The sequence below is a fragment of the Meleagris gallopavo genome, chromosome 5 (genome assembly GCF_000146605.3).
Source record: "Meleagris gallopavo isolate NT-WF06-2002-E0010 breed Aviagen turkey brand Nicholas breeding stock chromosome 5, Turkey_5.1, whole genome shotgun sequence".
NCBI classification, from domain to species: Eukaryota; Metazoa; Chordata; class Aves; order Galliformes; family Phasianidae; genus Meleagris; species Meleagris gallopavo.
In genome coordinates this window covers 11778159-11799987 of record NC_015015.2, presented here as the reverse complement: position 1 = coordinate 11799987, position 21829 = coordinate 11778159, and the positions used below count along the sequence as shown (strand labels likewise).

The 21829-nt window shown below is 37.5% G+C and overlaps 1 protein-coding gene across 9 annotated transcripts in view; it reads left to right on the top strand.

Annotated features, from left to right (window-relative positions):
• PTPN5 (protein tyrosine phosphatase non-receptor type 5) overlaps nt 1-21829 on the top strand; it is a 90905-nt gene that overhangs the window by 49767 nt on the left and 19309 nt on the right. For 6 of the 9 annotated variants that reach the window (XR_004159833.1, XR_004159832.1, XM_031553445.1 and 3 more), the window contains 9 exons: nt 145-326; nt 1179-1298; nt 3054-3137; nt 6463-6701; nt 9673-9862; nt 12662-12746; nt 16969-17048; nt 17515-17652; nt 20829-20939. Coding sequence is in view for 7 of the 9 variants with exons in the window: in XM_031553445.1 (XP_031409305.1) it covers nt 165-326; nt 1179-1298; nt 3054-3137; nt 6463-6701; nt 9673-9862; nt 12662-12746; nt 16969-17048; nt 17515-17652; nt 20829-20939 (1209 nt within the window). In the remaining 2 variants the exon portion in view is untranslated. The remainder of the gene's footprint in view (nt 1-144; nt 327-1178; nt 1299-3053; nt 3138-6462; nt 6702-9672; nt 9863-12661; nt 12747-16968; nt 17049-17514; nt 17653-20828; nt 20940-21829) is intronic. The other 3 variants (XM_010711058.3, XM_019615397.2, XM_031553446.1) reach the window with 2 other exon arrangements.

The following is a 21829-nucleotide window of genomic DNA, read 5'->3' as shown; positions in this document are numbered from 1 at the left end:
ACGCTCGCAACCCTGAGCTGCACTTACTGATGCAGAACTGAGAGGTAACCATCGTCTTTAGGAAAACAATAGCTCCTGCAGCATCCGCAGTGGCTGCAGGGTTATGTACTATTCATTCCCTGCACATGTTGTTTTCATGTGAAGGTCTTTCCAATCCAGCTGCGATGGAGTCAATGGGTGAAGCTCAAGGGCAACAAGAACAGCTGAACAGGAAGGAGCAGTCCCTGAAAACCACCCAGAAAACTGCGCTGCTTGCTTGGGCTGCCTGGTGGAATGGATTAATGACTGGAGACAGCATGTATCTGTTTGTCCTCTCTCAGATACTGGTAAGGAAGCTTGTTGTCGCTTTGAAATGATTGGGCACTTCTTATAAGCTTTCTTGGCTTTGGAGGATTCGTGGTAGACATAACAGTGGATTTAACTGTAGTTATCTTATTTCTGCAGCCACCTCCCACACCCTTGCTTTGCTAACAGCCCTTGCCTTTGGCTTTCCCAGTCTCTTGTCCCATTCTCTTCCCTTTTAAAAATCTTACCATCTCACAACAGATGAATCTTCTGCAACTCATCTATATGAGGGTAAATAGCAGTCTTGTTGAAAAATGATTTGAGTAGTGCATCCTTCTTAAAGTCCCCGTGTGCCTTTTGAGATAGGGCGTTCTGTGAGAGCATTAAATAAAATACTATTGCTTTTATTGTGTTAATTGTGTAGTATACGACAACCTTAAGTGATTGCAATGAAATGCTTCAGTATGTGTGTTTTTATAGGGATAAGTATTTGGACAAAGCTATTTGTGAAAGCTTTGCATAGTGTGAGATAGACATTTTAATAATATAAAAAGTTCACTGAATTCCAATTTTTATTTAAAAGTAGTAATTCTGAGAGTTCAGAAGTCAGAGGGATCATTGCTCTTTGGAGGTACAGTCATTTTGCTAGCGTAGATCAGAGTAAGCTTTCTGTTCTCATTGATAAGCATCTAGATCATGCTGGCTGAGCATTTATCACTCAATCTTTCTATTTTTGTTAAGTTAGAGTCTGAAAAATACCTGAATTCTTAAAGCAACAATGATGATCAGCATAAAATCAATGACAAGTAAATTAGTTAATTATGCAGTCTTGAAATGAAAATAAATGTATAATGAGGAGAACTCATTATGCTTTTTTCTGATTGATTGCACAGCTTCTCTGCATGATGCTGTGGTACAGCACTTATGGGACCATCTCAGCAGCTCAGAATGCCTTTGACATGCTGTTTTACTTGCTTACCCCATTTGAACAGTCTTTGTCAGATCAAGGAGGGGTAAGTGTCTTTGCTCATCTCTCTGTTGGTATGGTTGATGTCAGTAGCCTTAGTTGATGCTTCCGTTATGTCTTTGCTTTGTGTGTGTGTGTGTGTTCTGAAATAGTGGAAAGTGTTTTCTGAAAATAGATCCATATTTTGTCTTCAAAAAACAGGGCCAGATTTTTGGCTATGATGTTAGATAAACATAGAAATTTTTTTCATACTGTGCAAATTATTGCAAATGAAACAAACCAATGAAAGATCAGCCTTATAATGCTTCATCTGCATGAAGGGAGAACATGGAACTCCTTTTATTAGGACAGATAGAAGCTTAAATTCTTGGAAGAAATGGATGAATCCACATAAAGGATGCAAACTGTGAAATGCTCGGTCACAAAATTCTGTTTTTATTCAGTTTCAAACATATCTGAACGTGTAAAAATATTTCAGGTATATTAGGAGTTCACGTACAATCACATCTACAAAGCTACCTCAGTAAAATTGCTTAGCTTCTCACCATGGCATAGTGACACAGATACCAGTATGATTCATTTGATTAATTACTGGGCTAATTATACCCAGTGCAGATTTTGCTACTGTGGACAGAGCATTAATTAAGTGGTGAGCAGCTACTGACAAAAATCAGATGAAATATAATTGCCCTCAGAATGTTTAGATTCATTGTATCTAATCTTTGTAAAGGAAGCTATGCAGTACAAGTAGGAGATCTTACTCAGTACCTCTTGTGGCTGAAGTACAGTGGAGACTGTTTTCTGTGTTCCCTTAAGAGCGTTTGAGCTGCATGTCACTTGCTCTTTTCTTTATTTAAAAGAAGCACTTTGTCCTTTCTCTGTTGCATTTACTATGATGCATAATCAAACCTCTTTACAGAGCACTGCTTATTTCTTATTTTCAGTCTATCTGTCATTAACAATTTTTTTTTCTTGCATAAAATCACTGACTTATAGGACTTTGACTTAAAACGAATGTTCTGTGAGTTCAGCATGGAGGAAAGCGATTCGTAGAAAGCACCACAGGAGCACCCAAGTGTGCCTCTTTGCAGATGTTCATGTATATCTTTAAAAATTATTTATTATAGCACTACTCACCATATAAATTTAGACTTGAAAACAGTAAAGGCAAACAAATTTGACATTTAAATAAACAAGAGCTTTTAACTATTAATTTTCTCTAGCATTACTAGTAGATCAGAAATAGTAAATTTCCTTGCCCACTGAAGTTCATTAAAATCATATCTTGCACATAGTAATGAGAATAAGGATGAACTCTGATGTGCTTAAATATGACTCGAACTGTGGAGTGAATTTTACTGCAAGTGAAGTGCTGTGAATGAACCTGATGACAAAGTTCTCTGTGCCTGGGTTTTATGTAAGAACCTATAAACACAGAAGCAGTACTAAACATAGTTCAAAGCATTCTGCCAAAGAATAAAATTAAACTGAATGGGGCAATGTAACATGGATCCAGGCTGTAAAATTCAGCAGTGATTCCGAATCTCAATTTTGGGAATATATAAGGTGAGGGCGTCTTCATTTTTCTGCAACAATCTTCACAGTGGAAACCACCTTAAGATGTGGTTTCAATTTTAATCTTCTTGAAAGCCTGGCATATTTCTGTTGGTGGTGTTGGCAGCTTTCACAGATATGATTCGTCTGCATGGAAAATCCAAGAATGGTAAATATCAAGAACATGTATGCAGATGTTATACCATGTCTTAAAGCATTTTATGATATCAATTCTATTGTTTTACAGAATCTAACCAGAATTGGGAATGTTGTGATATCGTATATCCTGCTGTCCTTAGTTTCTCTAGGACTGCTACTTGTTGGATCTCTGGTAAGTACAGTACTGTGCAAACTGTTTCATGCACTTTTTCAAGTGAGTTGTTATAAAATGTCTAGTTTACTGGAAGTTATTGATGTTATCCTCAGGATGATTTTAAAGCAACACCTTCGGGACTATTTCTATAAAATTATTGGCGTGCTTTACATAGAGGAATCATGAGTACATTTATCCTTACTCAATTTCTTGATTAATTGTGGATTACAGTGATGGTTTTTATTTTCTCCATCTACAGATGGGCTAAGTGTTTTCATTTAGAATAGAAAGCATGTGGTTCACTAAAGGAACCATCTAAAATTGCTGCCTTATACAGAGCATCTGTTGACTGAAGTGGTAGAAGGAGCTGTTGCAGAGCAACAGTATACTTACCAGAGTGATGATCTTGTAGATAGATATAGGCCAAGACCCCAGGTGCAGGACAAGATTAGTGGCATGACTACCATTAACCTAGTTAACTGACGACCACTGGGGAGCAGGAAGATTGCACTGCTTTTCTCCACTTTGTGTAAATGTCACAAAGGTGTTTATTAGATGGAAAAGCTGGGGAAAATTCTTTCATTTTAGGGAGCTATAACTTAATATGGCATTTCTTATCCCTCTACACTGTTCTGTTAGGGTGCAAATGCAGGTAGAAAATAATCACCTCCTGTCCTTATAGCAAAATATTTTCAGGCCACTCAGGAAGCTGAAGCCATGCAATGTGCATGCAGTTTGAGTGATATGCAATGTAATCAAGTATATCTTAGAATCACATGTTAGTTGGAGGGGACATTTGGAGTTGAGTTTGCCATCCAACATCTGGTTTTGAGGCAGGGCTGTTGCCGACACTTAGTAAGGTAGCCAAACATTTTTCTACATGGGTTTCAAAAACCTCCAGGGAAAGAGATGTATCACCTCTCTAAATATCTATGCTTTAACGCATAGGGCACGCTTGGGGAAGAAGCTTATTTTAATGTCTGGTCTTAATTTCCCGTTCTGCAGCTTGTGGCCATCATACCTTGTGCTATCACCTATGTAGCTGCTCTTAAAATCGCAGTCATAACATTGGAACACAGTACACGTCCTGTGCAGTCAGAGCAATGGTCCATCTTTCCCAGTATCTTCTCTCTCATAGTGACATTAGGAGGAACTGTTCAGAGAGCATATGAACCTGGTCTCTTCCTGCTTATTACCTTAGTCTCCTTCTCTTCGCAGGTCATGCTGAGTAGCAATTTGAGAATGTCTCTTTTTACCAGTGTTTAGGGAATAAGTGTAAAATAGTCATTAGCAGAACACTGGAAATGATGTAGTGATGTGCCTGAACAGGATTTCTGAAATACTAGCCTAGTAGACAACAGACAGTTGCACGAAGACTGTTTTCTTCTTTGTTTCAACTAAGGATTTTTTATTTCATTTTGCTTTTTGTTGTTGCTGTTTTTCCAGTGGTTTTTAAGTGATGTGCTGCCTAGAAGCCTCATTGAAGAAATGTTTTACATTGAAGAGTGCCGTTATAATTAAATATTTCATTCCCAAATGTACTCTTCTTTCTTTATAGATGGACCTGACCTACCTAGTCCCTCACTACTATGCATGCTAGATGGCATATCAATTAAAACACTTTATGTATTTTCTTAGTTAAGTAACTGTGGTCACTTACATATAGCCTTAGTAGTTACCTGGGAAAGGGAGGAGAAATGCCTGTTTGTAGAGCTACTTTGTTGCCTTAATAAAAAGAGCAATAACTATTGGAACACCTAACCATGCAGAGAAAAGGATTTTCAGAAGAAATATGAAAAGAAGTGGGGCTCTGTCTTGTCTGTGCACGTGATAAAATTTAGTTCTTTTTTGCATCAGGCAATCTGTGACTACGATACACATGGAGAAAATTAAGTAGATCTCAGCTAAAGCTTGACGTGCTTTTTTGAGAATTTCCAGATACCAGAATGTGTTGGAAGTTTACTGGTCACAGTGAAAATAACAGGCTGGGTAGCATGCTTGAGGTTTGCGTTGGTGATGCTATCCGTTTTCTACATTATGTAGCAATCACGTTTCTCTTTGCTATTGTAATTGCTGCTTGCTCTGATCAACTGAAATAAAAGCATTTTGATTGCAATAACTGTTGACTGAATACTGCTTTTTTGTGAGAGTCTAATGATCTCTAAAACTCACTGTAGACAGAAATGAAAACTTACTTCACTTTTCATTCTCTAGACTCAGAGAAATAAGAGTATGTGTGTGAAGACACATGGAAAAATTTCTGTTGAAAACCCTGTGCAAGCTAACAAATTTGACCTTTTTTGTTGGCACATTCTCTAAATTCAACTGCCCACTTAAAAGCCATTAAAGAAAAGTATAGAAGAGAACTTACTTTGGAAAATGCAACTCATTCTTCTTAGCTTCAAAAGGGTACATGTCTGCACAAGACACTTTTCATGATACTCAGACTGAATGATACTACTCCTGCTTCAATGCTGGAGGGATGAAATTGGCCTTCTGTTTCAGGTTTTGGAATTCAGAAGTGAACTTGACGTTTTTATCTGAGGTTTGTACGTAGGATTAAACACTCAAATGATAATATCTCAAAATCGTTTAGCCTACTACACATCCATGCAAAACAATATGGTAGAATATTTTCTTAGATATACGCCATTTCAAACCCCCAATTAATATATAATACAAAATTTTAATATCGCATTTGTCCTAGAATTTCACAGGATTTATTATTATATGACTATATCATGTTTAAATCTGACAATTACATTGCAAAACATGCTTCACTAATGGCTGAAAAATTATTTCGATGTTCTGAGACTCAAAACAAGTTGCATCAAACTTTAGACCTACAAAAAATGATTGGCTTATATGTGAATTTGTATTATTTGTATTTGCCAGATTATCAAAGATGCGCAGCTCAGGAAAATTGTGTTTACCTTAAATCAAGTGTATCTGCATTTTAGGTGGAAAAGAACATTAAGTGAGGAGAGGTAGATAGCATAGTACATTCTGATTTTGTAAACAAGTCTGTGAAAGGTAAGCAAGTGAACAAAAGGGCAGTGGTATCACGTTGGCTTGCATGTGATGGTCACAAGCACATTCTGCTTCCGCTGTGTTCCTGAGCCTGACCAGCTCTGTGGAAACCTCTGTGGCTGAAAGCAAATTTGAATCCTTGTAACACACTACAAAGCTATTCCTGCGTAGAACGTTCCTGTCCTCTTTGATACCATCCAATTCTGATACATCATAATGAATTGGGATGCTGTCCTTGTGACCCGTTCTCTAAGCTGTGTGCAAGGACTGGCAGCAACCAGAAAGGTTTTTTTTAAATGTTTATTTCCTCCAGTTTTGGCATCTGCTCAGAGCTCGTCCAGACCCCCCCTTTCCGCTACAGGAGGACAGACGCCAATCTGTGAGCCGGCAGCCTTCATTCACATACTCAGAGTGGACAGAAGATAAAAATGAGGATGACTTCCTAGACTTGGATCCTGTACCAGAGACCCCAGTCTTTGACTGTGTAATGGACATTAAAGTGGAGACAGACCCAGCTACTCTAACAGTTAAATCCGTGGGCTTGCAAGAAAGGTAGGGTAGATGTCCTGAACCAGGGGAGTGCTTGGTCCCAGATTTTCTGGCTTAGTTCTGTGCCTAGAAGTAAGCTTTATTAACCTCATGAATGTCATTTTCAAATGTGGTTTTGAAGCTGAGCCACTGCTTTATTACCTGTCTGTTTTCAGTCCATTCCTGAATATTAAGTATGTTAATCAAAAATCATGCAATTTCCTGACAGCACTCTACAGGTCTTATGCAGAAGTGTCACTTGTTTCCTTGGTAAGATACATTTGTTTGATCTGTCTTTTGCCATTTCCCAAGATGGCAACTGCATAGCATGAAATCCACTACAGAGCAGTGAGATCTTTTACGACTGAAAGATGGATTTTGTTAATTCTTCTTTTCTGCTACATGTATTGAAGGATTGGTCTTTACTCCAAAAGCAAACCATAGTACAAACTATCTGCCCTAATTCTCCTATAAATTGGGTTACTCAAAAAGTAAATGAATTGCTTTGAACTTAACCCAGTCATGGAATTTTAGGGTGATTTGATGTTTGCTTCTTAAACCAGAAAGCAACAGAGTTTCTCAGAGAGATTCACAACTGGGAAAGAACAGTTTTCAGACAAGAGGAAGACAGGAGTGATGCAGTATTGTTTTGTGTTGCATTTCTCCATCTTTGCTCATACATATTCCAGAAGGGTCACTGATTTAACGTGCCTGCCCTTTCTTATTCTGGGGACCACAGGAGAATTGAGTTTACACTGCTGGCAGCCTGTATTTTGTTTCTATGTTATGCTTTCAGTTGTCTTTGTGAAGCAGAATGAAGATATTTGGGATAGAAATCTCATACAGAAATCCTTCAAAGGTGATGTTATGAATCATTTTACTGCAGGGTCCAAGATAGGAAAAAATATCACCTTTCTTTATTTTCAGTTCTTCCATCTTAATTGGAGTGCTAAACATAATTCTCATGTCTAGAATTTAAAAGACAGAACTTAAATGATTTAAAAACATATGATGAGTTTCCAAAGGTCCACGTGACACATTAAGAAAATGTTTTAGCAAAGGCTTTTAATTGTAGTGTAAGTTTAGAATGTTTTTCTCACACTTTATTTTTGTTTACATCGTTTGTCCTCAAATGTCTTACTTTTTGCATTCTTCTGATTTAAACATGATATTCCAATTTTGCTGTTCTTCTCTATGGCCAACATTGAAATGTAGCAGTCATTTGAGCTTTGAAGTATTCCTAATCCCTTTCCGTCCCTCTCTTTTTAAAAATGCTTACATTTCTTCTTGCGTGGCAGCTATTTTTCAAGAAAGATGCTCACTATTCCAAGAAAAGTAGTGAATATTAAAGTATTGAATTACATTAAAAATCAAGGAAGAGATGTGTAGTGGGATAGCAGTTTCTTGAAGCGCTCTCTCAGTAGGTAGAATGTGCACACTAAGATGTAAAATAAATTTTTTTTCAACGTATACAGGTGCTTGTGAAACCAGACATCATTTCAGGTTTGGGCTGTGCTCAGACAGATTTCATTTACATCAAGCATTGGTCCCTCTTCCCTTGTGGTAGTGCTGTGTTAAATTATCTACCTACCCCTCTTTTTTTTTCTTGTTAATCCATCCTGCTTCTCCATCTTTCTTCCACCTCATTCTTAACCACCTACACCATTAAAAAGGGAATTAGTTACTAGCTGAGTTCAAAGAGCACTGAATGTTATTCTGGAAGAGTCAATCTCATTTCCTATGCTGAAGCAGTATTGATATCTTTGTGTGTAGCCTCTGCTACCTTAAAAGAACTGAAAGCATTTGTTATCAAATGCAGTTATTTCTGGGGAGGGATGTAGTTAGCTGTTTAACAGCACAGGGGAGGATAGGTCAAAATATTTTGAAAAGGGCCACTAAAAGTTCAGTGTTTACCACTAGTGGTCATGTTTCATCCATAATCATTTACCCATAACTGTGAATCTTAGCAGGAGGCTGGCTGCACATTCTTTTGGAAAAACTCCTGAATCTAGAAAAGGGCTGTGATCCAAGTAACAACTTCTACCCATTTCTCTGTGAGCTGGTCATCCTTGTGTGTGTACATGTTTTTTGAGCAGCTCCTGCAAACATCTCCCAAGTAGATTTTGCCAGGTGAGTGAGTCATCAAAAATAGGTCTACTGAGTGGATGTATAGAACATTAAATCCAGTAGTCATCGTACTGTGTGATGTTATTGTGTTAAAGATGTTTGAAAACAGATTCACTGATGGCATTTGTGTTTGTCTATGACATTAGATTGAGAGAAGCTCAGAAATGCTTTACAAATTTTCAATAAGCAGTGCTGGCATTTTAACCTTTTCGTTTTGTTGGGTAGCTAACTTGCATAAATGCCACTAAAAATTCTACATGTTATAAACAGAGATGCTCTTAATTGTTTAAATACTGGGACCGTCTTTTTACCCTTCTCATGAGATACTGTTGTGGCAAGAAAACTTTTTAGATAGAATAATTATCCAATGTTATGTCTAGCATCTTGTATATTTATTCATGTTGAACTGTAATGTTTATTCCAAAATCTTACCTTGCTGATAGTGTCTGGGATACTAAGAGATGGTTATTCAGTAGGATCTGGCCTGAAGAAAACTAGTATATCACACGTGAAAATCTTGGTCCAAACTGTCAGTCTGTCTTTAGCTTTTCAAAAATATTGTGTGATTTATGCAAGTACGAAAACTTTCTGCAGTTGTCTTCTCAGTGCCTTTGACTAACAGGTTGCTTCTGTTTGGGTAATAAAATATAGTTGCCTTATTACAGATGATGCTTTGACAGTGTTGGCTTTTGACAGTACTGACCTTCACATGCCAGTGTACAAAATGATCTTCTATTCTTATCTATGCAAGAAGCATCACCAGTTTTTCAAAGTTACTTTTGTCACAACTGTATCCATTGTTGATGTATACTGGCAGTGATAGGTCAGCCTATACTGTGGTAAGCAAACTGATTGCTCTGTTTTTCAGGAGGGGTTCCAATGTTTCACTCACACTAGATATGTGTACCCCAGGCTGTTCTGAGCAAGGTTTTGGCTATATCATGTCACCACGGGAACAGTCAGCACAAGAATATCTCCAGACAGCATCAAACATTCTTACTGAAGAAGAACTTCACAAGAAAGCTCTGGATTCATTCATACTTCAGGCAGAATTCTTTGTGAGTATCTGACTCTTCTAGGAGCATCCCAAAAATGGAATGTTGTGTGTTTTCCCTGAGCCTTGCAATTATTTTCTGCAGGACTAAAATTAATACATACAAATTCCACTTCCAGTGGAATCAGTGAAGCATTAAACGAAAACCTGAAATTCATCATCCATCAAAATGGTGATGCCTGAGAGCCTGAAGTGATCTTGTTACTTAAAAACTACAGAACTGATTCTGGAAACAACAGCAAAGTCTTATTTTCACCAGACTTTTTCCTTCTTTTCCTCAATATATTACTTTCTGGTGAAAAATCAAAATTAAATTTTTTCACTATATAAGAAAAGCCTAGTTTGCTATAGATGTTGCTTCTTGAAATCTTGAGTCACCTTAGGCATTAAATTAGTCCAGATGCATGCTCTCTGCTGTTGAATGCTTTGCATGAAGCTTTGTTCTAACTAGCCTGAACATTCTCCAGATGACTGAAGCACAGAATGGCTAGGTCAGTCAGCTAGAGCCTTAAAAAGTAATTTTTCTGCAGAAGAAAAACAAGTATTTTACTAGCTGTAAATTGCACTGTTGGTTGCTCTTAGGATTCTGAAGTATGGATGTTTCCTTCTCTCTCTCTATCCAATGCTTCTTGAGAGAAAGAACTCAGCCTTATTTGAGGGCAAAAAAATGTATGTAAGAGACAAAGCAAGGAGGTGCAAATTTGATTTCTACAATTAATTAATTAGGATGAAGACCAGATATATTTCAATGTAGTGAGCATGTTGGCTTTTTGGATCGTTGTATTCCATCTGCATCTCTTCTCTAATTGCTTCAGTCTCCATCAGAGTCATTGTTTGTAGATAACAAAATAAATAAATAAAGATGCTGCAGAGCCCAGGAGTGTTATGTCTACTAAGCAGGGTTGCACAAGATGGGAGGTAACCAGAAAGCAGTCTTTGCATGCTGGGGTATTTCAGAACATGGGATCAAGAGCTGCTGCAGCAACTGCTGCCTGCTCAAATATTCTCTTAAGCACAGAATCTCAGCAGAGTGGGAGGAAGATGATGTTTTGCAGTATAGCACCCCTTTCAGCCTGCCTCCTCTATGACTCTTCAAATGTCACCTGCCTTGAGACTCTGAGATGAGAGAGATTGAGCTGGTCTTTTAAAACAGGCTGACAGATATTTGTGGTGTATTACTTGCGTTGTGTGCTATGCAAGATGAAGAAAAGCAGCTTTTGGGTAGGCAACTCCTGATTCCTTTAAAGTAAAGTATGAAAGTATGTTTTACTTGTTCAAGGGAGGAAATACTTAGGAAGTGTATGAGTTGACTGCTGAAGAAATCCATGAGCAGTTTGATCAATCTCACTATGGATTTCAAGCAAAGAAAATGATGTTAGAAGTAGGAGAAATGTTTCTGTTCTTTGAAAGCTTTTGAATGCATTTTCCTTGTGTAGATAAAAATGCCATTTAATCATAACTTCATTTCTGTAAATAAAAATAAAAATCTAGTTTATATAACAGTTATCACCAGATCTGTTGGCATATGTTTTCAATCTATATCTAATCTGCTTGATTTTCAAAGTGTAGATCCATGACAAAGCAAGTAGCTGTGTTTTTTACTTTGGAAAAAAAGTCAGATTTGTTGTTTGCACAGCTAAGTCCTGAAATTCTTAAAACATTTGGAGTTCTTACTTACTCAGGCAGAGTTCCTTTGATTTTAACAAGAATTCAAGTTGTGAATGAATAAGTTCCAAAAAGAGACCATAGAGTTTGGTTCAAGTAGATTTTTTTTGGTGACTAAGTAACAAAGAAGGAAAATATAAAGACCTCATTCCCATGCAGCTCCTCAAATTGAGAAGAAACTATTTCCATCAGATGTTTTATCATTAATTGCTTCTCTTTAAGGCCAGTAAGTATGTTCAGTACTATATGAGACAGAACACAGATACTCTTCTAAAGTTTCAGAATTTAACATCTCTGCTTATCTGAATTCCCAGACTTCACCACCAGTATGTTCAGTACTACTGGCCTCTCAAATCGTTTTCTGCAACTATGCTGTTCAGCTCTGCTTCCAAGCTCTGTGATCTACTTTTCTGTTGAGACTGACTTATGCACTCTATCTTATCACATGCCTGCTGTCACCAGCTGATGGAAAGTCTTGTTTGTCCCTGGCTGTCAGTGGCCACATAAGTGCAGGAAATGAGCACTGTAGAATAACAAGCTCCTCTATTTTTGTGTTTCCTTTAGAATGGCATTGTAGAGAGCAGGTAGTCCCTTAACACCTGTCCTTGCTCATGGAGCTGTAAAATGTAGTGGGCAAAAAAAAATATACACCCCTGCCTAGTTCCATAGCGTTAGGTCAGTACGCCTACCTGTCATAGTGTGTGTCATCTTTTGTTGCTCGTGAGTGTCACTGGCGGATTACTTCCTTCCACCTTCAGAGAGGAAAGAGTATGAGTCAGAAAGGGTGGAGTCTGAGGTCCATCACTTTTGGAATAAAGTATCTTACGTACCACGTTTAGCTTAGTTCTGTGCCTACACTTGCAATTCAGCTCTAATAATATTAAGAGCTAACATAATGCTGTCTCGCATATTACTTAATGAATTAGTCACTATGAGCATTTTCGTATTAAGGATTTTAGAAAAGAAAGCCAGTGACAGTGAAAGGAAACATCAATCATATTTTAGTGGTAAGTAGTTAGAATACCATATGTCCCAGTTGACTTCATCACTTTGCCTCCCTAACAGACAGGACGTAATGTTTTTTTTTTTAATTCCTCTTGTGAATCTAATGACAGCATACTCTGTTTTTTTTGAGCAGGAAATTCCAATGAACTTTGTTGATCCAAAGGAATATGATATTCCAGGCCTGGTGCGGAAGAATCGCTACAAAACAATTCTTCCAAGTAAGTTTCTGCTTTTTTAAGACACTAAAACATGTTGGTCTATTCCATGTGCTGAAAGGTTTTGCAGTCTCCTTTCCAGAATACTTCAAGTGTGCTGTATTGTCCAAAGGCCACGTTTATAAAGCAGCACCATGTCTTCTAAGTGTAAATCAAGTTTCAAAGGACGTACAGAGCATGAACAACCTAAGATTGACAAAATATTATTAGCACTTAAGTTTTTAAGTTGTGAGGATTGCATCATTTAATGCTGTTTACAGTCTCTGTCCAAGAAATTGGCTTGTTTATTCAAATGTTACTTAGTGGTTTCTTTGATAAACTCCTGTAGGAGGACTATGTTCTATCAACATTATTTTCTTGAGCAATGTTTTTCTCAGACTCGTTCTCACTTGGCATTTTGAAGTATCAGGGGTTGATCTGATGGCATTAAGATATTGAAGAAAATCCAACACTTTATTTTCTTTTACATTATTTTTATTTGTAGCCAAGAGTAGGAGTTCTGAGAATCATTCTGGTACAAAAATTTTTAAGAATCACGATTTTCCCTGGTGCGTTAGCTGAAGATGCAATTAGATGTCAACATATGTCATGCCTCATTTTGTTGTAAGCTGCTGTTGGAAAATGCCACCATTAGCCACAGTTACCTTTATTTGCAATGACCAAATTGTTCAGTGTCACATTAGTGAAGATCAATTCAGAGAAGTGAAAAGTGTGTGTTTACCTATTGTTGTAGTCAATGAATCTGGATTGGAAAGAGTTCCAGAAAAAGTGACGGTGGGTTGGGTTTTTTGTTTGTTTTGTTGTTGTTGTTGTTGTTGTTTTTCACCCTGGATTTACAACTCCAGCCAACTGCAGCCCATGATTCTATGTATACTACCCTTCTGATGACTTTGTACTCCACCTTAGACCAGAAGTACGAAGCACCCAATTAGATATTTCATAATTTCTGTGCTAATGACTGAGATAAATAATTCAAGAATTAACATGCTGCTTCTGCTGGAAAGGGAAGATTGCAGAAGTTACTGGTGACTATGAATGTCCAAATATCTAGATTTTAAAGTGCTCTATATATTCTGAATTTGCTATCAAATGTGTACTTTGAGAGTTGGATCCACTTTAAATATTCTATATTGTATTTTTAAACTCAAAAAACATATTTACTACCATTTTTCACAGATTCTTCCAGAGATGTAAACAGATGCCAACATACTACCATATGTTTTTAAGAATGATCACTCCAGAGGTCAATTATTTGCTGGAAACTTCGTCTCAGCCTTATGGATAACTGTGGCAGACAATGCTGTTGCTTTGATCTCTCCATATAACTAGTTTCTACTTTACTGTACCTCCTAGAATTAATAAACTTATTCCATGCTCGTAATTTTTTTCCTGAATTCAGTAACCATCAGTCAGTGTGCAGTGTTATGTTCCTGTCTATGACCAGGGGATGGCTTGTTGTATTTGAGGAGTGAAATGGGCTGACCATGTTCACTTTTATCCAACTACCTCCATTTTGAAAGATATACCAGTGCCACACATTTAAAAAAAAAAATCCTGTTTATACTTCACAATTAAAAGCTGGTGATCCCAGTAATTTATTCACGCACAAGGCAGGAGAGGGAATTGGAGGCACAATGAGGGGGAAGTTCAGTGCTTTTCATATTTCAACCATCCACTGATTGGTTTCTGAGTAGCCTGAACCAAATGTAGCCTGCTCTGTCTTGCGTATCGACGTAGTGTTCCTCCAAGCTCTAGATGCAGGAACTACTGGCAGGAGCTGCTAAACGATCTGCAGCACAACGATCTTGAGGAACTGATTATCCTACGGAATAGCACATCCTTGATTATCAAACCAGATTCAAACCCCTAATTCAAAAACCTGAAAATAACTAAAATTCCTTTGCCAGCTACATATCTGGAGGCAATCTAGGCTGTTATCATTACAAGGTGAGCAGTCACTTATGACAATGATATGTTTCTTGCAACCCTCAAGTTAATTGTAGTAAGTGAGAGACATGATAATAGTCTTCATGTATCAATTAGATGTAATTCATCTAATTTATATTTATTTCATAGTAAATTATTTTTGCAGATTCTCAAATCTCACAACTGGTAGTAAAATAGTTAGTAGGTGACTTTTGGATGACAGAAGGGTAGTTTTGGAAAAATGCCCAAGCTAAGAAGGATGATGTGGATATTTCATAAGTTCAAAGCTGCTTGTTAGCAGTTAGTCCTCTTCTGGGAAGAGCACTGTGTAATTTCCTTGAAAATTATAACTTTTCTCTAGGGTATTTGCAGGCGCTTTTTGATTGAATAGAGAAGAGCCTTGTTACAGAATTTCAGAACTTGTGTTCTGTACCAGACTCATTTTATAAATCCTTTTGTAAGGATTTATAAATGTAATGTCTAGACCAACTTTTTGGTTTTCTTTTCTACACAGTATTATTGCTTTTTTTGCAATTGTAAGTTATGCAAAACATTTCATTAACTTTAGCCTATTTTTCTAAAATGCCCAACATAGTATAGACACAAACAGTTCACAAAAGAGCTTGTGAGGAAAAATGAACTAACATGTCATATGGTTTCTTAGAGATACAGACTGGTACAGTTTGTGTTAGAGTTGTTTGCTTCTTTGTGTTTTGTAGGCATAATATCTTCTTGAGTGTGGCCTGTGCATTAGCTTTGCACAGGAATTAGTGTTCTTGTTAGGAGTGCAATTTGATTTAGCTTAAATCATAGAATGACTTGGCTTGGAAGGGACCTCAAGGATCATCAGCTTCCAATATGCCTGCAAAAGGCAGGGTTGCAGCCACAAGATCAAGTATTAGATCACATTGCACAGGGCCCCATCCAACCTGGCCTTAAACACTTCCAGGGACAGGGCGTCCACAACCTCTGGGCAAATGCCTCTTCATTGAAAATTTGAAATTCATGCCACAGATTCTCATGATACTAAAGTGTTATAACTTTTTTAAAAGCATGAGTTATTCCTGTTTAAATATTTCTTAGAATTGCAGTTCAGCTCAGTTATTTTCTCAAAACCACGCTAACTCTTTTATCAGTGATGCGCAAGTAGGCTTCTCTTAAATGAAACAGAACTGTTAATTAACATACTATTGTAAAATAAATACTACATTAACAGAAAAACCACAGGCTGAATATCATACTAAGCATTTACACCAAATAATAATATTGTAATATTCATGGATACAGCTGCAACAGTCCATGCTGAAAAGTAACGCAAGTTCTACTGTAGCTGAACACCAAAAGAAGCCCTCACTTAGAGGTCTGTGGCACTTGTTAATTTACTTGATAGAGTACTTTTATTTCTTCCTAGAGATCCACTATGTGCTGGACAACATATTGCTGTTCTTAGAAGGGGGAAAATCACGTAGTCGTTACCCGAGCTTGAGCAGGCTCCATAAAACCCACACAAAGATACTTTATACAACACTCTTCACTACCTAGTCCAGTAAGATCTAAACATCTGGCAACTAGTGTTGCCTTTCAAAGGTGCAACTTGTTGTGGGCTTTCAGAATTAGTCATTAAAAAGCAGACCATCTCCTGTCTCACCATCTCCCCAGCACTAGGGAGGTGAACTGGGAAGGAACTGTATTTCAGTAGTTTCAGTACTTCCGTTTTATAAAACAATATCTCTGTTAATATATTTGTTTTGTAGATCACATAACACAGTAACTCTAATATTTTATAATAGATAATATGAATCAGATCTGTCTGAGGACAGTGTTTATACCAAGTGTGTTATAGTACAGTAGAAACACCCGTTGCTTGGTTCTTTTTACTTGACCCAATATCATACTATTTTTGCATAATTATTATTTTGTCCTGGTTTTTTTTAATGAAGATGTTATCTGTTGTTTGTTTTTGTATTCTCTTGGTGGTGCACTGTTGCTGTTTGCTAATTAGCACTGGTCAAGGGAATTGATACTGCTCTAGAGTCACTGTGATCACCGATTCTACAACAGGAGGAATTGAACAGGCTTCAGAGTGGGTAAAATTATCAGAGAAAGTTAAATGATCCCCAGTCACTCTTCACCTTGTTTTGCTTTAACATTTTAACAATGGATCTTTCCAAGGTCACTGACACCTGTTCTGATGACCATTAATGTGTGTAAATGTCTCTGTGTACAAGATTATCTTGTAACTCTCTTTCTCCTCTGTCAGCAAATGATAAACTATTGCTTATCTGTTTACACATTTCAGATCCTCACAGCAGAGTGTGCCTTACCTCAGCTGATCAGGACGACCCCCTTAGCTCTTACATCAATGCTAACTACATCAGGGTAAGAGCTCAGCAGTCTGTCTGCCTGGCCTCTATCAGCCAATATTAATGTAAACAGATTTGCAGCATCCACTTACTTTTAAAGGCATTTTATCTGATCTGATTGCTCTCTCCTTCTTACATTATCTGAAAACTAGATCTCTAAGTGCAATTTTACAGGTTCATACCAGACGAAAATACAATTCTGCCCTTCTTGATGCAAACTGCTTGTCAGTTGATCTGAATTGCATGCTGGAAGATAAGCCTCAGTGAGAGTGTTGACGTGGCTAGAGTTACTTCAATGCTCTGGACTCTCATTGCTGGAGCTATGACAACATAGTGCTTTTGCTCTACGTACGTATGTGCAGGAGAGAAGGGAAGAACTGATTTTACAGTGTCTTTATTCCAACCAGCTTTTAAAAATTGAACCTCCAAGATTGGGAGAGGACATCCCTATTAAAACTGATCTCTTGTCGTTTTCTTGGCAGGGCTACGGAGGAGAGGAAAAAGTGTATATTGCTACTCAGGGACCAATAGTTAACACTGTCAGTGATTTCTGGAGAATGGTGTGGCAGGAGCGTTCTCCCATCATTGTCATGATTACCAATATAGAGGAAATGAACGAGGTAATGGTATTACATGTAATATATATTTGTCTGTACTCTGGATGTATTTTGGCACAGATGCTAAGCAAATAAGTGAACTGAACTTAGTTCAGTGGCCTCAACAATCAGAACAAGAATTAAACTCTTTAGGACTAGAGAAAATGTGGGCTTCTCCTCTTTCAGTTTAATTTACTGAAAGTCTTGTTTTTGTCTCTGACTTAGCCTACTGCTGGTTTTGCCATTTTTCCTTTCCCAGATGACCTGAAGTCTTTCCAAACTGAACTCTATTTGCTCACTTGAAGTTTTCTTTAAAGGAATCAAAAAGGATTCTGATTTACCTCTGTTTGGTCTAGTCTTCAATCAACAGTGGTTTTTTTTCTTGCTTTTATTACGATTCAGTGTCTATAGCCACCTTATACACCTGTCCCTGACTTGTGGAAGATGGTATTTATAGTAATCAACAACTAGTGCTGACTTGGACATGGAGGCCATTTTCCTGAACCGTGTCTAGGAAATACTGTTGAAATATAGAAATTAAGATACAGAAATGTTATATTTACTTGCAGAAAGTAAAGTGTCACAATATTTCTGGTAATACGCTTAACACAATTTTTATTTGCAGTTTAAAATGCTACTGACTTGCAACTGTTCATTACTAACATATCTACTAAAATATTTGGCCCATAGTAGACTGTGAACAACTATATGTTTGGTCTTTAGTTCACAGTTAGATGACTGACCTTCAGCCACCTTCATTGCCAGCGCAGAATGTCAAACTAGGGTCTGGGTGTGTTGGACTTTGCATTTTCCTTCATCTCTGACAGTAAAATGTAGTGGAGAGATACAAATGGTATTTCTTAAACTGCAACAGCAGGATTTGTCAAAGCTTGGCCCTGTAAACTCATTAGGAGTTTAGATGAAAGACTTTCTTTGGTGAAGATGCTTCAGACACTTAAAAGCCCAAGAATACAGACATACAGACAGCCTTAAGTGCAAGCTGAAAGCCTAGTGACAATCATTGTGCACAAACCTTTAACTTTCACCAGGTGTCGAGTAAATCACTTCAGCATGATTTTTAGGGGGGCGGGGGAGGGTATAGGTGTGAACAAGACAGATATAGAGTTAACATGCTTTGCAAGTTAAAAAGCATACTTATTTCAGCTGGTTGATTGGATGCATACTCTCAGGGAGCTACTGATCCAAAATACGCTATGTTGCTGTTCTGAATGTTTTGTTTTACTAACATTTTAAATGTACATCTGTTTCTACATGAAAGGTAGTGCTGAAGTAATAATTTGTTTATTGATCAGAGTTGCCAAGTTGTGGCAAATAAGATGTTGAAATGTTGTGATATAATGTACCAGAACTGCTTTTAGGTTTGAGAGGAAAAAAAAAAAAGAGAGAGAGACAGAGGAAACTTTGTTCCTACATGATGTATTTGTTAAGAATTTCTTCCACTATAGTTTTCATAGCAAGATTGAATAGCAGGAATACAAATTTCCTCTTACCCATGCTGTGGAAAGCAGTGCAGTGCAGCACTGTTGCACTTCATATGAGGGGAGCTTGCTGCAGCCTATATATAGGAAGAGAGCTGTTGAATCTTTTCTGATAACTTTAGTGTCAAAAATTAAAAAGTGTCAGGAATCTCGGCCATAAATATAAGCTAAGTCATGTGAGTGTCTCCTATATTCACTTCCTTTTTTCCATAATGAATATTAATATAATAACAAGTTGCAAAAGTACAAAGATTCAAAACCAAAACCTCTGTTCTGCTATGGCTTTGTGTTCTTGCTCTGTTCCATGGCTTTGCTAATGTACATGTGTGGAGTTCTGTATCTCAGCCCCCCGTCACATCTAATCAGAACTGACAGACAGCCCACAGAAATGAGTGGGCAATCTTACTCCATTCCTTTAAGCACAGCGATGTCTGTGCTATTGATAGCAGCTTGACAATTTTTACAATGGATTCTGCAGTTTGAGAGGAGAGGAAGTGAAAATGCAATCTGCGTAAATAATTTTACAGAAACACAGTGGGCCACGTTCCCAGTAGGTTATTAACTGATGTGCTATGTAGATGGAACAGCACTGTTTCTCCCACTCAAATTTTGACTCAGTAATGTAGCAAGATACTTTTCTGTTGTTAGTCTTTCTCCTGAAATGGAATTGTTTCTGATGGATGAGGGCAACGTGTGATTTAACTTCCTTCAAGATTTTATGCTGTCATGTAGGAGAGGAAGCTTACAACCATCCTCTTTAACTGGGTTTGTCCAGCAGCAGGTTCTCATTCTCCTGTGATAACAGGATGTTTCTTCTTCCTTTATCACAAGGGAGCTTTTTTCTTAGACCCTTCCTTGTTCATGTCATTTCTTATCCATGAAACAATCCCTACATCATGTTGAGGTGCTTGTCCCTTCTGCACATTGATTGCCTTAGAGAAGGCATGTAAAAAAAAGTATTTTTCAGTCCTTCCAGGATAAAAGTGTTTACAGATTCCCATCCACTTGTGTATATTATCAGTGCCACAATTCAGATTTGTAAATGAACCAAAGTTTCAGCTTCTCTAATTGTCACTTTTTTCTAGATGCATCTCTGGCTGTGTTTTAGCAAAAATCAAATGTAGCAGTCTAATATCTCACAGCTACTGCATCCTTTTGGTTACTTAGATCTGATGCAGAACTCTCAAAGTGTCTCAAATCATGTTCAACACTTAAGCGCACGATCACATTATATCAAGAGAGCAATGACCCTCCAACAAAAGTATGAAAGATGTATTTTGTATTTTCTTATCAATTTATGCACATCACAGAAGCATAGATGACAAGTCTTTATTGTATTGATCATTGTTATCTTAAGAAAATAATTAATCTAAAAACACAGGCTATAATAAATATAAGCAAATTGCTTCTGGTCTTTCTAGTGGAGCTTCAGAATGTTTATAAATTGCATAAATATAAGAGTATATATTTCAAAGTGGTTAGTTATTTGATTTGTGCATTTTATCAGGCTATCAAGCTGTTATGAATGCAGCAAAAATCACTAGAAATGTATTCCCTGTATAGAAATTGAAAACATGTACTTACTATAGAAACAACTATCATTCATATTCATCTATGCATGCACGAATCCAATTTCAGAGAGGTAAAAATGAGCCTCCCTTGATGTCTGCTTAACTAGATTTATTTTTTGATTGCACATAGAAATGCACAGAATATTGGCCAGAGGAACAGATCACCTATGAAGGAATAGAAATCATAGTTAACCAAGTCATACAAGCAGATGACTACCGTTTAAGGCTCATCACCCTAAAGGTAAATCACTCAAATGTATTTAAAATAACTCTGCTATCTAAACTCTTAAACAGGACTGTTAATAGAGGGCTGTATAGAAATCTTCTGCACAGTATACTAATGTACAAATCTCACTTCTAATTACTGCAGCTCTGCCCTGTTCCCCAAAGACTACAATAATGTAGGCAGTGCAAGATTTAGACTGCATATATACAATCTGAATACTGCCAGGCCAATTGTAGTGGTACAGACTTTGCTCAATGGAAGAAATTGGTGACTCATTCTGCCTGTGTCTTCTGCATTGTCTGATCACTTCTCTCATAACAGCAACAGGACCCAAAGGAACAGCATGAAGTTACATCAGGGGAGGGTCTGGTTGGAGATTTGGGAAAGATTCTTCATCGGAGTGTGGTAGGGCACTGGAACAGTTTACCCAGGGTAGTGATGACAGCATCAAGTTGCTAGAGTTCAAGAAGCATATGGATAACAGTCTCAGACACAGCGTTTGGATTTTGGGTGGTCCTCTGTGGAGCTAGGATTTGGACTTGATGATCCGTGTGTGCCCCTAACAATTGAAGCTGTTCTGTGATTCTATAATTTTACAACTGGCCATTTGTAGTGATATGATGGACCACTGAGAACTTCTTACCAGCATTTGCAAGTCATGATACAGACAACACATGTGGATTAATCCCTGAACTCTTTGGTGATGCTCTGTGGAATTCAGAGGCTTGTATACTCTTTGGTCTGTGGACTTAGGCAAAGGGTTATTGATTACTAATAGGAAATTTATATTTGCGTAAGATTTTATAATTTTTGTAGCAGGAAACCCCTAGGAAACACTGACTGTATTTCTTTATGTGCATCATTAAGATGCTGGTGGATGCCCACCAGCTGTTTTTACCTAAAAT